This window comes from Pongo pygmaeus, chromosome 20, assembly GCF_028885625.2.
Source record: "Pongo pygmaeus isolate AG05252 chromosome 20, NHGRI_mPonPyg2-v2.0_pri, whole genome shotgun sequence".
Taxonomy (NCBI): Eukaryota; Metazoa; Chordata; class Mammalia; order Primates; family Hominidae; genus Pongo; species Pongo pygmaeus.
Window position 1 is genome coordinate 64,322,454 of NC_072393.2, and position 14,104 is coordinate 64,336,557.

Consider the following 14,104-nt stretch of genomic DNA (forward strand, 5'->3'; position numbering starts at 1 on the left):
TCATGAGGTCAGGAGATCGAGACCATCCTGGCTAACATGGTGAAACCCCATCTCTACTAAAAAATACAAAAGAATTAGCCAGGCGTGGTGGCGGGAGCCTGTAGTCCCAGCTACTCAGGAGGCTGAGGCAGGAGAATGGCATGAACCCGGGAGGTGGAGCTTGCAGTGAGCCGAGATCGCACCACTGCACTCCTGCCTGGGCAACAGAGTGAGACTCCTTCTCAAAAAAAAAAAACCAAAAAATTAGCCGGGCATAGGTGACGCATGCCTGTAATCCCAGCTACTCAGGAGGCTGAGGCAGGACAGTCACTTGGAACGCAGGAGGTGGAGGTTGCAGTGAGCCAAGATCACGCCATTGCACTCCAGCCTAGGCAACAAGAGTGAAACTCCGTCTCAAAAAAAAGAAGTGGCACATCCCTTGTAGTGTGCTGCAATCCTTCAACTCCCTATTAGTCATAACCAGTGTTTCTATACCAATTATAATTACCACCTGGCTCCTAGAGGTCCTCCAGACAAGGACACCTGCCTATTAAATTCTGAACAGACTCCTTGACAAGAAGCAGGGGCCAGCTTCCCACTAAGTGCTTGGAAATATGGAACACTGGATGGGAACCAGTGACCAAACTCATGCTCCCAGGTGCTCTAGAAGTTGTTACAACTGATATCTCTTCATGGTTACCTCCAAACCTACAGTAAAACTGGCATCCAGGTCACATGATTTGTCTCACAAAGCCCTGCAGTATGTCTTAGAAGGGCTTGAACAGCAACACAAATTAGGTCAAAGCTGTAATCAGAGCTGTTCTCTGCCATACGCTCTAAGGGACAGAAAACAAGGACTCCCACAAAAGCTGTTAACTTGTTCATGCTGAGAACACAACTGTTTCCTCAATAGACTCCAAACAATAAACAGAACCCACAACATTAATGGTGGCTTAAAGAACAGGCCTTTATTATCATGAGCAATGTGAAGCAGGCAGTTCCAGAGCTGGGTGACTTGGATATTGGATATATCCATAACGAGCATCATATGAAACCAATCAATGCAGGCAAGTCTCTGCAGGCTATTTGCAGAATCCTTCTGTGTCCTCTTGAACAAAGCTGATTATTTCCATGCCATTTACATCAAAAGAGAGGAAATTAAGACCCCTAGTGGGCTGTGAGACCACTCACAACTCCTTTTAGGGACTGGGGAGAGAAGAGAGGTCTGCCCGTCACAAGCATGCTGGGGTAAATGGTAAACGCAGTATGATTCTGCCAGATGGTAGGAGCAGATGGCTCCTGCCCCAGCAAAGGTCAATAGCCATTTAAAAGTGCAACACAGCTGTTGAAAGCATCTCACATACTTGGCGCTCACAGGGAATCTCCCCAGTGGGAATGTCCATATTTATGAAGTTTCACTTCTTACTGATGGCTCCCTCCCAATGGCTGCTCCCAGAGTTCCACTCTACGGTGAGCTGTTGGGCTGAACAGAGACAGCACATTGCTTGGACTGCTAAGGCCTGTGTCCGGTGTGAAATTCCCAATGGCGGGTAAGGTTCAGCCTCCAGGGGAAGGCTTTCCTCCATCTGCTGCACTCATTAACTACTGCTAGTTCCCCACCATACAGTAAGTCGGGGGCATTGGCCTAAGACTTTCCCCCACATTTGCTACACTCTTAAAGCTTTTCTCCAGCATGAACCCTCTGGTGCAGAACAAGTGTCTGTTTCCGGATGAATTCTCTCCCGCACTCACTACACACATAAGGCCTTTCCCCAGTGTGGACTTTCCAGTGCCTGATGAGGTTGGGTCTTTGAGTGAAGGCTTTCCCGCACTTGCTGCACTCATAAGGCTTTTCTCCAGAGTGAACTTTCTGGTGCTGAATGAGTTTGGAGATGCAGCTGAAAGCTTTACCACATCTGCTACACTCATAATCACTGCTGTGAATTCTCCAGTGTACATTAAGGTGGGAGCTTTGGCTAAAGGCCTTCCCACATTCACTGCACTCATAAGGCCTTTCTCCAGTGTGAGTTCGTTGGTGCAGAACAAGTGTGTGTTTCCGACTGAACTCTTTCCCACATTCACTGCATACATAAGGCCTGGCTCCTGTGTGAACTTCCTGGTGTCGAATGAGGTTAGACTTACTGCTAAAAAATTTCCCACATTTGCCACACTGATAGAGTCTTTCACCTGTGTGAACTCTCCTGTGCTCAATCAGGCCGGAGATTTGTCTAAAGAATTTCCCACATTCGCTGCACTCATATGGCCTTTCTCCAGTGTGAACTGTCTGGTGTTTAAAGAGGTCATAGCTTTGGCTGAAGAATTTCCCACATTCGTTACACTCATAAGGCCTTTCTCCAGTGTGGATTCTCTGATGCCGAGCAAGTGTGTCTTTGCGGGTGAAGGCTTTCCCACATTCACCACACTTGTGATACCTCTGTCCCGTGAGAAAGCCACTCACAAGCTTAGTGCTCTTGTGGGGCTTCATCCTGCTGTGAGAGGCCTGATGCTGAAGAAGGCCAGATGTGGCTGAAAAGTCTCTCCTACCTTTCCCACATGTGAGGGTCTTCTCTGGCATATGGACTCTGCAGCTTTTCACAGAGTCTCTGCCCTCCTTCCTTGGGAAGAGTTTCCCTCCATTGGGCTGGTTCTGGTGCTGGTCAAAGTCTGTATTGAACCAGAATTGCTTTCCACATGCCCCACACAAGTATGGTTTCTGCCTGGATTTTCCCCCACGGTATTTAGCCAGGTGTAAGGTATCTTTCAATATTGGGCCACATATGTCACATGGGTGAGACTCCAGCTCTGCCACGAGAGTCCTGACCTCTGACACTCCTGCTACAAAAATGCTCTGCTCAGAAGATACCTCCTCATCCTCCACTCCATGCCAACAACCTGAAGACACAGAAATGCTGATTAAATGCATATTTACGGGTGGGAAGGGGCAACCTCATCGTATATGTACATTTGACACATGCAGGAATAAGTTTATGAAACTGTTTTCAGAATGAGAGGCATGGTCAGAGTGAGGAAGGAACGGCTTTGAGGTAGTGAGCCTCCGGAGGTCATACCATGGGGGAGTGCCAATGAAGGGCCATGATATAAGAATGGAACCAAACAAATGGCTTCCAGTAGGGCCTTGACTGTTAGTGACTCATGAGTGCTATGAAAAATGTATCCAGTCCCAGGAAAATCCAACTACAAGTGAGCAGCTGGTGTTCCAAGACTATTTAAGAGTATATGCACATCTTGTGAACATTAATTGCAGGTCAATATTGCCAAAAAATGCAGACAGAGAAGTGGTAAAACATGGGTGTAAGGTGAAGGCCAGAGGTGAGGGTGGCAAGGGGCTAACAAACTAGAAATGATATATCTTCGTGTCAAGAACAGGAAAGGACAGATAGAAACACTGTGTGGCCACTGGCCCTGGAAACAAACGCGGATGTGAACAGTTAATGTTGCCAGTTTTGAACCCAGCTTTGACATCATGCCCTTCCCTGATGTCCACTCACCAGGTCTAAGTCCCCTCTGGGCCTCTCTTTCTGTGGCTGAAGTCATATCCACCTGGTCATACACCCAGGGCTCTTCTCCTCGCTCTAGTTGCATGACTGCACGTGATCTGGAAAATGCAATTCCTAAGGGAAAGTCAGAACAGTGAGCAGCCAGCACTGGCCCATGGCAAACCACCCTATGATGGACTTCAGGTAAGAAAAATAACCTGGGAGGAGTTGTGCAGGAATAACCCAAAGGTCCCTATAAGTGACTATGTAAGTGCCTATAACTCCTGACAAGGTCAGGCCTTAGAAAATCTCACCTGAGCTGGGCGCAGTGGCTCACACCTGTAATCTAACACTTTCAGAAGTCAAGTCAGGGTATTACTTGAGCTCAGGAGTTCAAGACCAGCCTGGGCAACATGGCAAACCACATCTCTACAAAAAAATTAGCTGGGCGTGGTGGTGTGTGCCTGTAGTCCCAACTATTCAGGAGGCTGAGGTGAGAGGATGGCTTGAGCCTGGGAGGTAGAGGTTGCAATGAGCTGAGATCACGCCACTGCACTCCAGCTTGGGCAACAGAGCCAGACCCTGACTCAAAAAAAAAAAAAAGAAAAGAAAATGTCACCTGGAGAAAGGGACAGAACCTTGGGCACAGAGGCATCATAATTTTGGACAGAGTCACCAGTACAGAAAGTGAACAGACCTAGTGAGATCCACTGGGCAAACCACAAGTCTCATGACCCAAACCCTTGGCTGCATGGCTTCAGGACTACTCAGCAAGTAGGGAGGACACTCCATACAGCTTAGCCCTGGCACCCTGAGCACCTACTCCAGGAAACTGGTGAAGAAAGCGGTGCTCATGATCCGACCACAGGAAGAACAGAGTGGTAAAGGGAGAAAAGCATGAGGACCTTACCCAGTGAGGCTAAAAGTGCAAAGTTCTCCAGCATCACATCATGGTACAAAAGTCTCTGAGCATCATCAAGAAGCTCCCATTCTTCCTGAGAGAAGTATACAAACACATCCTCAAAGACGACACAGCCCTGCAACAAAAGGGACAGGAAGGAGCATAAAAAGTCTTTTGACCAATGATCCCCAGTATACCTACCCACAACATCCTGCTAACTAACCTCCCAGGTTCCCAAGTCAGAGATACCAGGCACTAGTACCACTGCTCCTCACTCTCTCCTGATCACCCCAGCAATCACTGTGTCAGCCCACCACAACAACAGACAGGCTGACAGATAAATGCCATTTACACTCTAAGCCAGCCAACTCCCCTGGGGTACCCAAGATCACAAATCCCAGGTATGAACCTAGGCTCATTTTTCTCAGTTAAGCCCCAAGTCACAAGACCATCAGCTCACACTCCCTCCTCTCATACACATCACTCTCTGGACTACGTCTCCCTCACATCTCCAGCTTCCCCCCTACCCTACTGGACCACCCCATCTCCCTGGACTCCCCAAATGTCACTCTACACACAGCATCAAGAGTGCTTGCCAAGGGCGGATCACGAGGTCAAGAGAGCAAGACTATCCTGGCCAACATGGTGAAACCCTGTCTCTACTAAAAAAAAAAAAAAAAAAAAAATACAAAAATTAACTGGGTATGGTGGTGTGTGCCTGTGGTCCCAGCTACTTGGGAGGCTGAGGCAGGAGAACTGCTTGAACCTGGGCGGCAGAGGCTGCAGTGAGCCGAGATCGTGCTACTACACTCCAGTCTGGCAACAGAGCAAGACTCCATCTCAAAAAAAAAAAAAAAGTGTTTGCCAACAATCAGTATCCCATCTTGCTCCAAAACATCAATGGCCCCATTGCCAAGGAAAGCCCTATTGTGGCTCTGAAAGCCTCCCAATCTGGCCCTGTTCCTTTTTTTAAATCACAGGTACCTCAAACCACATGCAGATCTCAGGTATCCTCAACCCTCTTCCATTTCTTTGTTGCACATTGTACCACTGTTTGATATGGATTGGATGTTGAAATCTCATGTTGAAATGCAACCCCTAGTGCTGGAGGCCCAGGGAAGCCAAAAGATTGGACACCCCTGATTTAAAGTGAGAGATGTGTAACTACTCCTTTAACTTGAACTCTTAGAGGCCAGTGTAGGGTTATTAACTGACCTGATTTCAATATTGCTGTGCATCAGGGAATAGGAACGCTTAAAGAGAGGGAGAAGGATGGGGATCAGCTGGTCAGTGAGGCAGTCAGAAGACACATAACAATTTTTTTTTTTTTTTTTTGAGATGGATTCTTGCACTGTTGCCCAGGCTGGAGTGCAGTGGCACGATCTCCGCTCACTGCAAGCTCCGCCTCCCGGGTTGACACCATTCTCCTGCCTCAGCCTCCCGAGTAGCTGGGACTACAGGTGCCCACCACCACACCTGGCTAATTTTTGTACTTTTAGTAGAGATGGGGTTTCACCGTGTTAGCCAGGATGGTCTCAATCTCCTGACCTCGTGATCCACCTGCCTCAGCCTCCCAAAGTGCTGGGATTATAGGTGTGAGCCACCACGCCCGGCCACATTTAACAATTAAGCCTGCCTATCTCATGTAAGTGTGGCTTGTGGTGCCACATGATGGCCCAAAACAATTACAATAATAATACCAAAGATCACTGATCACAGATCACTGTAATAGGTATAATAAGGATGAAAACGTTTGAAATATAAGAATTGCCAATGTATGACTTCAGGGATGCCACAAACCTTCAATTTGTAAAAAACACAGTATCTGCAAAGTGTGATAGAGTGAAGCACAATAAGACAAGGTACGCCAGTATAGGGAATGCGAGTAGAAACATTTCCTACATTAGAACAACTTACTTTAGAGTAAACCTTTGGTAAGAACTTGCTAGCAGGGCATGGTGGCTAACACCTGTAATTCCAGCACTCTGGGAGACCAGCCTGGCCAACAGAGCAAAACCCCGTCTCTACTAAAAATACAAAAATTACTGTACACTCGCCAGGGCATGGTAGCAGGTGCCTGTGATCCCAGCTACTCGGGAGGCTGAGGTAGGAAAATCGCTTGAACCCAGGAGGTGAAGGTTGGAGTGAGCTGAGATCGTGATACTGCACTCCAGCCTGGGCAACAAGAGCAAAACTCCCTCTCAAAAAAAAAAAAACCAAACAAACAAAAAACCAGAACTTGCTGTGAGGCAGCTGCCCACAATGAGCCTGTCTTTCTTGGGAAATGTATTTAGTCAAAAGAGCTAATGGAAGGCCAGGCGCGGTGGCTCACGCCAGCAATCCCAGCACTTTGGGAGGCCGAGGCGGGCGGATCACTTGAGGTCAGGAGTTTGAGACCAACCTGGCCAATATGGTGAAACCTCGTCTCTACTAAAAATACAAAAATTAGCCGGGCATGGTGGCACGCACCTATATAATTCCAGCTACTCCGGAGGCTGAGGCATGAGAATAGCTTGAACCCAGGAGGCAGAGGTTGCAGTAAGCTGAAATTGCACCACTACACTTCAGCCTGGGTGACAGAATGAGACTCTGCCTGAAAAACAAAAAAAAGGTACTAAAGGAGGCTGAGACAATCTATTGCATGGCATTTAAGGTATTCTGTGGCTTTGGCAACACTAATTGAAGCAGGCTCATTCCCTGCACTGAAGGAACTTTTCAGTGTGTGTTTCTCTTAGTTCAGGTGGTTCAAAAGTGAGGGTGAGAGAGGTGATGTCAGCAACATAGTGGAATGAGAAGCTCCTGACTCTTTCTACCCACAGACACATGAAATACATGCCTATTTGGACCATTCCCTCTGAGAGTGAGAAACCAGTTGAGAGACTCCTGATCACCAGGCAACTGAGAAAACCTCTATCTTGAACAGGTAGGAAAAGCTGAGGCACACTCAAGCATGAACCCCACTGTGGGCACTGTATTATACAGTAGAGAAAGGAATCCCCAACACACACCTTCTCCCTGTGAAGAGGATGGTTTAGACCTCACATATAGCCCCTAACTCTAAGGTTATCCATGATTTGGCTCTTAATTCACCAACTCTAGAGAGCTAAGGGGATGAGACATCAACCCCTCTGCACTACTCACAGGGGATAAAGACCCTGGAAGTGCTAATGTGCCCATATCAAACTACTGCTTTTTTCCTGTGGTCTCTACAGACCACAGTCCACACAAGAGTCCCAACTTGTAATTCTTCTCTCCAAAGAACAGCACTCTAAACCTCCTGGCTCTGTGAATAGAGGAGACTGGAATACATGTCTTTCTAGATCACAGAAAAAAGTTTGGCAGTTTGCTGGGCATGGTGGCTCACACCTGTAATCCCAGCACTTTGGGAGGCCAAAGCAGGCAGATCACCTGAGGTTGGGAGATCAAGACCATCCTGGTTAACATGGTGAAACCCCATCTCTACTAAAAATACAAAAATTAGCTGGGCATGGTGGCACGTGCCTGTAATCTCAGCTACTCGGGAGACTGAGGCAGGAGAATCACTTGAACCTGGGAGACGGAGGTTGCAGTGAGCCGAGATCATGCCATTGCACTCCAGCCTGGGCAACAAGAACGAAACTCCATCTCAAAAAAAAAAAAAAAAGTGGCAATTTGATATGGGCACTCAAGTGCTTCCAGGGTCTTCATGCCCTGTGAGTAGTGCAGAGAGAGGGCTTTAAAAAAATACAGCCCTTGTTTCTCCCCAGAAGAGGTTTATGCCATGCATAGAGTGCTGCATCTTTTACAGCTACCTCCCGAAGGGCTCCATCCTAAACCTCTTACCTCTGAGAGCAGAAGGAACTAGGCAAGTCTTCCTGGATCACAGAACAAATAGGCAGAATTAAATGGACATGAAAATACTTCTAGGGGCTACACCTCCTTGGAGCACTGCAAAAAAGGGGCAGGAATGTGCAGCTCCCATTTACTCTCCAGAAGGGGCTTACAGCATACACTTCTAGTGGCTACTTGACAATCTGGCTTCTACCAAATTTATATCAGGGAGCTGATAGGGGAACAGCCAGAGCCAGAGCATGGCACTTCATGAGCCTTCCATATGGCTCAATCCAACGATAAAATCCAGGCCTACTCATTCTTCCTTTGGCCATGCACTAAGTATCACAAGTTCTATAACTCCCACCCAGTAGACTGTCTCCTTAAAAACTACTCTGGAAGTCAATGGGGTTTTGCATTCCTGAGTGGCCCTAAACTACAGAAAATAAAAAGGTGGATACACAATGAGTCTACTTCCAGAGGCTATCTCCCCAGAATCAGAGGCTGCTGCCTGAACATGACTTTATGCATTTTTTTTTTTGAGACGGAGTCTTGCTTTGTCACCTAGGCTGGAGTGCAGTTACGCAATCTTGGCTCACTGCAAGCTCCACCTCCCAGGTTCACACCATTCTCCTGCATCAGTCTCCCGAGTAGCCGGGACTACAGGCGCCCGCCACCATGCCCGGCTAATTTTTTGTATTTTTAGTAGAGACAAGGTTTCACCATGTTAGCCAGGATGGTCTTGATCTCCTGACCTCATGATCCACCCGCCTCGGCCTCCCAAAGTGCTGGGATTAACAGGTGTGAGCCACTGCGCCTGGCCGACTTTAGGCATTTGACATAGATCCTCTAACTAACTTAACGCAGGCAGCAGGAGATAAATACCCATGCTCAGCTGCATCATGAAAACAGAAGAAACTGGAACATATTCAACACCCTCAACACATTCCAGCTACATCAAGAGAGTCTGGTTCCTACCTTCTGGCCTCAGGATAATGACAGAATGTAGTACATCCTAAGTTCCAGAGAGTTATCAAAAACAGAGCCAGCATTCTGGACAAACACAAAGATTAGAGAAGCACCTTAAATCTTTGGCCAGATGGATTCGTGAGATCCTTCTACTACACTAGGCAAGACTGGGAGAAGTAGTGAACTTTTTTTTTTTTTTGAAATGGGGTCTCAGCCGAGCATGGTGGCTCACACCTGTAATCCCAGCACTTTGGGAGGCCGAGGCGGGTGGATCTCCTGAGAGCAGGAGTTCGAGACCAGCCTGGCCAACGTCGTGAAACCCTGTTCTCTACTAAAACTACAAACAAATTAGCTGGGTATGGTGGCGGGTGCCTGTAATTCCAGCTACTCAGAAGGCAAGACAGGAGAATTGCTTGAACCCAGGAGGCAGAGGTTGCGGTGAGCCAAGATTGTGCCACTGCACTCCAGCCTAGGAAACGTGGTGAAACCCCGTCTCTACTAAAAATGCAAAAATTAGCTGGGTGTGGTGGTGGGCACCTGTAATTCCAGCTACTCGGGAGGCTGAGGTAGGAGAACTGCTTGAACCCAGGAGACAGAGGTTACAGTGAGCCAAGATCACGCCACTGCACTCCAGCCTGGGTGACAAGAGCAAGACTCCATCTCAAAAAAACAAAAACAAAACAAAAAAAAAACAAAAAAAAACCTGGCCAAGGCATGGTGGCTCACTCTTGTAATCCCAGCACTTTGGGAGGCCGAAGGGAGTGGATCAACTTAGGTCACGAGTTTGAGACCAGCCTGGCCAACATGGTGAAACTCTATCTCTATTAAAATACAAAAATTAGCTGGGCATGGTGGTGCATGCCTGTAATCCCAGCTACTGGGAAAACTGAGGCAGGAGAATCACTTGAATCTGGGAGGCAGAAGCTGCAGTGAGCCAAGATCGCACCAGTGCACTCCAGCCTGGGTGACAGAGCGAGACTCGTCTCAAAAAAAATAAAAAATAAAATAAAATAAAATAAAACCAAAGCCAAGTGCAGTGGCTCACACCTGTAATCCAAACACTTTGGAAGGCTGGGGCCGGTGGATCAGTTGAGGTCAGGAGTTCAAGACCACCTGAGCCAACACGGTGAACGTCCCCCCCCACTCCCCCGCCCCCACCCCACCCCTCCCACCCCCGTCTCTACTATAAATACTAAAATTAGCCAGGGGTGGTTGCGGGCACCTGTAATCTCAGCTACTCGGGAGGCTGAGGCGGGAGAATCTCTTGAACCCGGGAGGTAGAGGTTGCAATGAGCCACTGCATCCCACCCTGGGCGAAAGAGTGAGACTTCGTCTCAAAAAAAATTAAAAAAAAACTAAAACTAAGAGAAAACACACAAAATGAGGGTGAGATAATCAGATAGTAGCAAATTTATAGCACACCACCCATCGTTGCCATCCCAGGCCAAACTCCTCATACCCTACAGCTCTCTCCTCCTGCAAACACTGAAAAGAACCCTTTCAAATGCCAGGACCCTTCTCTTCTGGGGGAAGTCTCAAGAATGCCCACTTCCTCTTCCCTGCCCTCCAGTCCCAGCCTTCTCATCTCTTATCCCAGAGATATGAAATAACATACTTAAGACTGCCCCACTTAAATCTGACCTCCTGGCCTTGACCTACTCCAGACCACTCCCTTCACCCCAAAGACATTTTAAGCCCAGCCCCTTCCCCACAACTTCAGACCTTCCTCTCTAGTTGCCTAAGTGAGGAAGCGTCCACTCTGAGATATCTCAGAGTCACCATTCCAAAATCCAAACGTTCATGGAAAAACAACAAAAACACCTTGCTCTTTCATGCCTTACTTTCAATCACAGCTGCATATGATGGAGCAGAAAATCCTGTTGGTTTCAAATTTAAAACCTACCCAGAATATGATCACTTCTACCTACTCACCTGCCATTACTCTTGGTACATCCACCACCAAAGCATTCCTGGAATCCACTGCAGCAGCCTCCTTACCGGTCTCCTCGTATCCATCCTTGCAGTCCCCACCCCTAACTAATGTTCTCCCCTGAGCAAATTTCGAGACACTTAAAATCCCAGCTAAGATCACGTCCTTCTATTCAAAACCCTCAGGTAATCTCAACGCCCTGAGAATGAAGGGACAACTTCTCAGCCTGCCATTCCAGTCACAGTTCCTCAAACTCTGCTCTGTGTTGATGAGAACCCTGTCTCCCAAATGCGTGTGGGTCAGCAGCACCCCCGAGCCTTTACCTGCGCCGTCCCCTCCGCCCGTAACTCTCCCACACCCACCCACACCGAGATAGGACCCCCCCCCGCAAGAGTGCGTCGCTGTCCTGGGACACAGGGGCTGCAGGAACTTTACGATTCGGAGTCGGAGAAAGGGTGACTGAGGGCCCGGAGGACGCAGCACCCACCCGCGCGGAGTCCGTTAGCTCCGCCATAGGACCGTGGGCGCGGACAGCTGCCGGGAGCGGCAGGCGTCTCGATCGGAGACGCAGGCACTTCCGTCCCCGCAGAGCGTAGGACGCGTCTCGGGGCACTGGGGACAATATCTCCTCCGCGCTTTCCCGACACCTCCACCTGCGGCCCACCCAAGCGTTACAGAGCCCCAGCCAGGTGCAGCCTGACAGAAACAAACAAAATGTCCGCTACAAGGAGCCGGAAGTCCCGCCCAGGCACCCCCCGCAGGCACTGAAACACCCCTCTCCTGGGCACTCATTGGATATGCAACGTATAGGTTTGTGGGTAGTGTGGTTCCCACTGAGCCATCCTTCAAGGCAGGGGATTTTTGGCCTGGGCTCTTGGGAAAACGAAGGAGGAGGGCCAAGTTGTTTGGGAAAAGTAACCCGAGTTTCAAAGGGCTGACAGGACTTCCGTCCTCTTTTTTTTTTTTTTTTGGGGGGACAGAGTCTCGCTCTGTGTCCCAGGCTGCAGTGCAGTGGCGCGATCTCGGCTCACTGCAACCTCCGCCTCCTGGGTACAAGCGATTCTCCTGCCTCAGCCTCCCAAGTAGTTGGGACTACAGGGGCCCACCACCACGCCAGGCTAATTTTAGTACTTTTAGCAGAGTACGAGATTTCACCATGTTGGCCAGGCTGGTCTCGAACTCCTGACTTTGTGATCTGCCTGCTTCGGCCTCCCAAAGTGCTGGGATTACAGGAGTGAGCCATGGTGCCCGGCCGAGTTCTGTCCTCTTGAAAGGCCTGGACCTAGATTCCCCGGAGTGTAGTATGCACTGATCGCAGAAATGTTGAGACATTTCAGATGTTCCCCAAAGTTGCAAAACTAAATAGACACACCACACCACAATGTCACGTTGCGTACACTCACAGCTAAGAGCTAATAACTATTACCTTGTTGCTTTTTAAATATGTGTGCGCTCAAGCTTTACAGTAACTTTTGTGAGCTTCAGTTTGGTCAGAGATGTAAGAGAAAATATTCCAAACAAGGCCTTGGAGTGGAAGAAGGAAGAGGGATGATGTGAAGTATCCCTGAAACCAGTGGACAGATTCTTCAGAAAACTCTTCCTGCCTGGGTAATCAGTGATGTCTCCACCACAGCAAAACACAATGCAATTACCATTTAACCTCTCATTGTCATTGTAAGTATGGTGTCTGTATTAGGAGGTGAGATTATCCCTGGGGGGAAAAATCCTGAAAGCTATCAATAATGATTCCGTAGTTATTTGAAGATAATGAAAGAAATTGCTCTGAGGAAATATCTGTGATAGATGGACAAAGTTAAGATCTCAATAAAGTTCGAGCCTGAATACTAAAGTATGAGAGGTGAAAGAATGAAGTTAAGCATGTGGTTGTGTTGTGATCTTGACCACACTTTGTCAACAAAATGTCACTCTTTTTTCCTGAAAATGCTGAGCAATTGTAAAGAAGATATCAGAATGGTAAAAATCAACAGTGAAGTTGTGCTGTCTTGATAATTCACTGTTAAAATATACATACAATGTACACATATGAGCTCTCAGTAGGTGCTTTTCAAATATGTTTGTAGCATGAGAGACATCACTAATAAAATTTCCAAGATTCCTATACATACAGGACATGTCCTGCATATAATGATTTTTGTCCTGCATCTCCTTTTGACTTTGTCACAATACCCTAAATAAATCTTCTAAAGAAGGCAACATTCTTAAAGAAAAGAATTTTCAACCCAGAATTTCATATCCAGCCAAACTAAGCTTCATAAGTGAAGGAGAAATAAAATACTTTACAGACAAGCAAATGCTGAGAGATTTTGTCACCACCAGGCCTGCCCTAAAAGAGCTCCTGAAGGAAGCACTAAACATGGAAAGGAACAACCGGTACCAGCCACTGCAAAAACATGCCAAATTGTAAAGACCATCAAGGCTAGGAAGAAACTGCATCAACTAACGAGCAAAATAACCAGCTAACATCATAATGACAGGATCAAATTCACACATAACTATACTAACCTTAAATGTAAATGGGCTAAATGCTCCAATTCAAAGGCACAGACTGGCAAATTGGATAAAAGGTCAAGACCCATCAGTGTGCTGTATTCAGGAAACCCATCTCACGTGCAGAGACAGACATAGGCTCAAAATAAAGGGATGGAGGAAGATCTACCGAGCAAATGGAAAACAAAAAAAGACAGGGGTTGCAATCCTAGTCTCTGATAAAACAGACTTTAAACCAACAAAGATCAAAAGAGACAAAGAAGGCCATTACATAATGGTAAAGGGATCAATTCAACAAGAGGACCTAACTATCCTAAATATATATGCACCCAATACAGGAGCACCCAGATTCATAAAGCAAGTCCTTAGTGACATACAAAGAGACTTTGACTTCCACACAATAATAATGGGAGACTTTAACACCCCACTGTCAACATTAGACAGATCAACAAGACAGAAAGTTAACAAGGATACCCAGGAATTGAACTCAGCTCTGCACCAAGCGGACCT

The 14,104-nt window shown here is 47.4% G+C and overlaps 1 protein-coding gene across 3 annotated transcripts; it reads right to left on the reverse strand.

Moving 5' to 3' along the window:
• Positions 1-925: 925 nt before the first annotated feature.
• On the reverse strand, positions 926-11,839 carry ZNF671 (zinc finger protein 671). Of its 3 annotated transcripts, none has more exons than XM_054464415.2 (4): positions 11,574-11,839; positions 4,387-4,513; positions 3,489-3,611; positions 926-2,871 (listed from the first exon to the last, which is right to left on the reverse strand). In XM_054464415.2, the coding sequence occupies exons 1-4, from the start codon at positions 11,598-11,600 to the stop codon at positions 1,655-1,657; spliced, it is 1,494 nt and encodes a 497-aa protein (XP_054320390.1). In that variant the 5' UTR covers positions 11,601-11,839; the 3' UTR covers positions 926-1,654. The 3 variants fall into 3 exon arrangements, with proteins under 3 accessions (XP_054320390.1, XP_054320391.1, XP_054320393.1); XM_054464416.2 differs by having other exon boundaries at positions 11,089-11,713; XM_054464418.2 differs by lacking the exon at positions 11,574-11,839 and adding an exon at positions 4,956-4,974.
• Between the last annotated feature and the right edge of the window lie 2,265 nt (positions 11,840-14,104).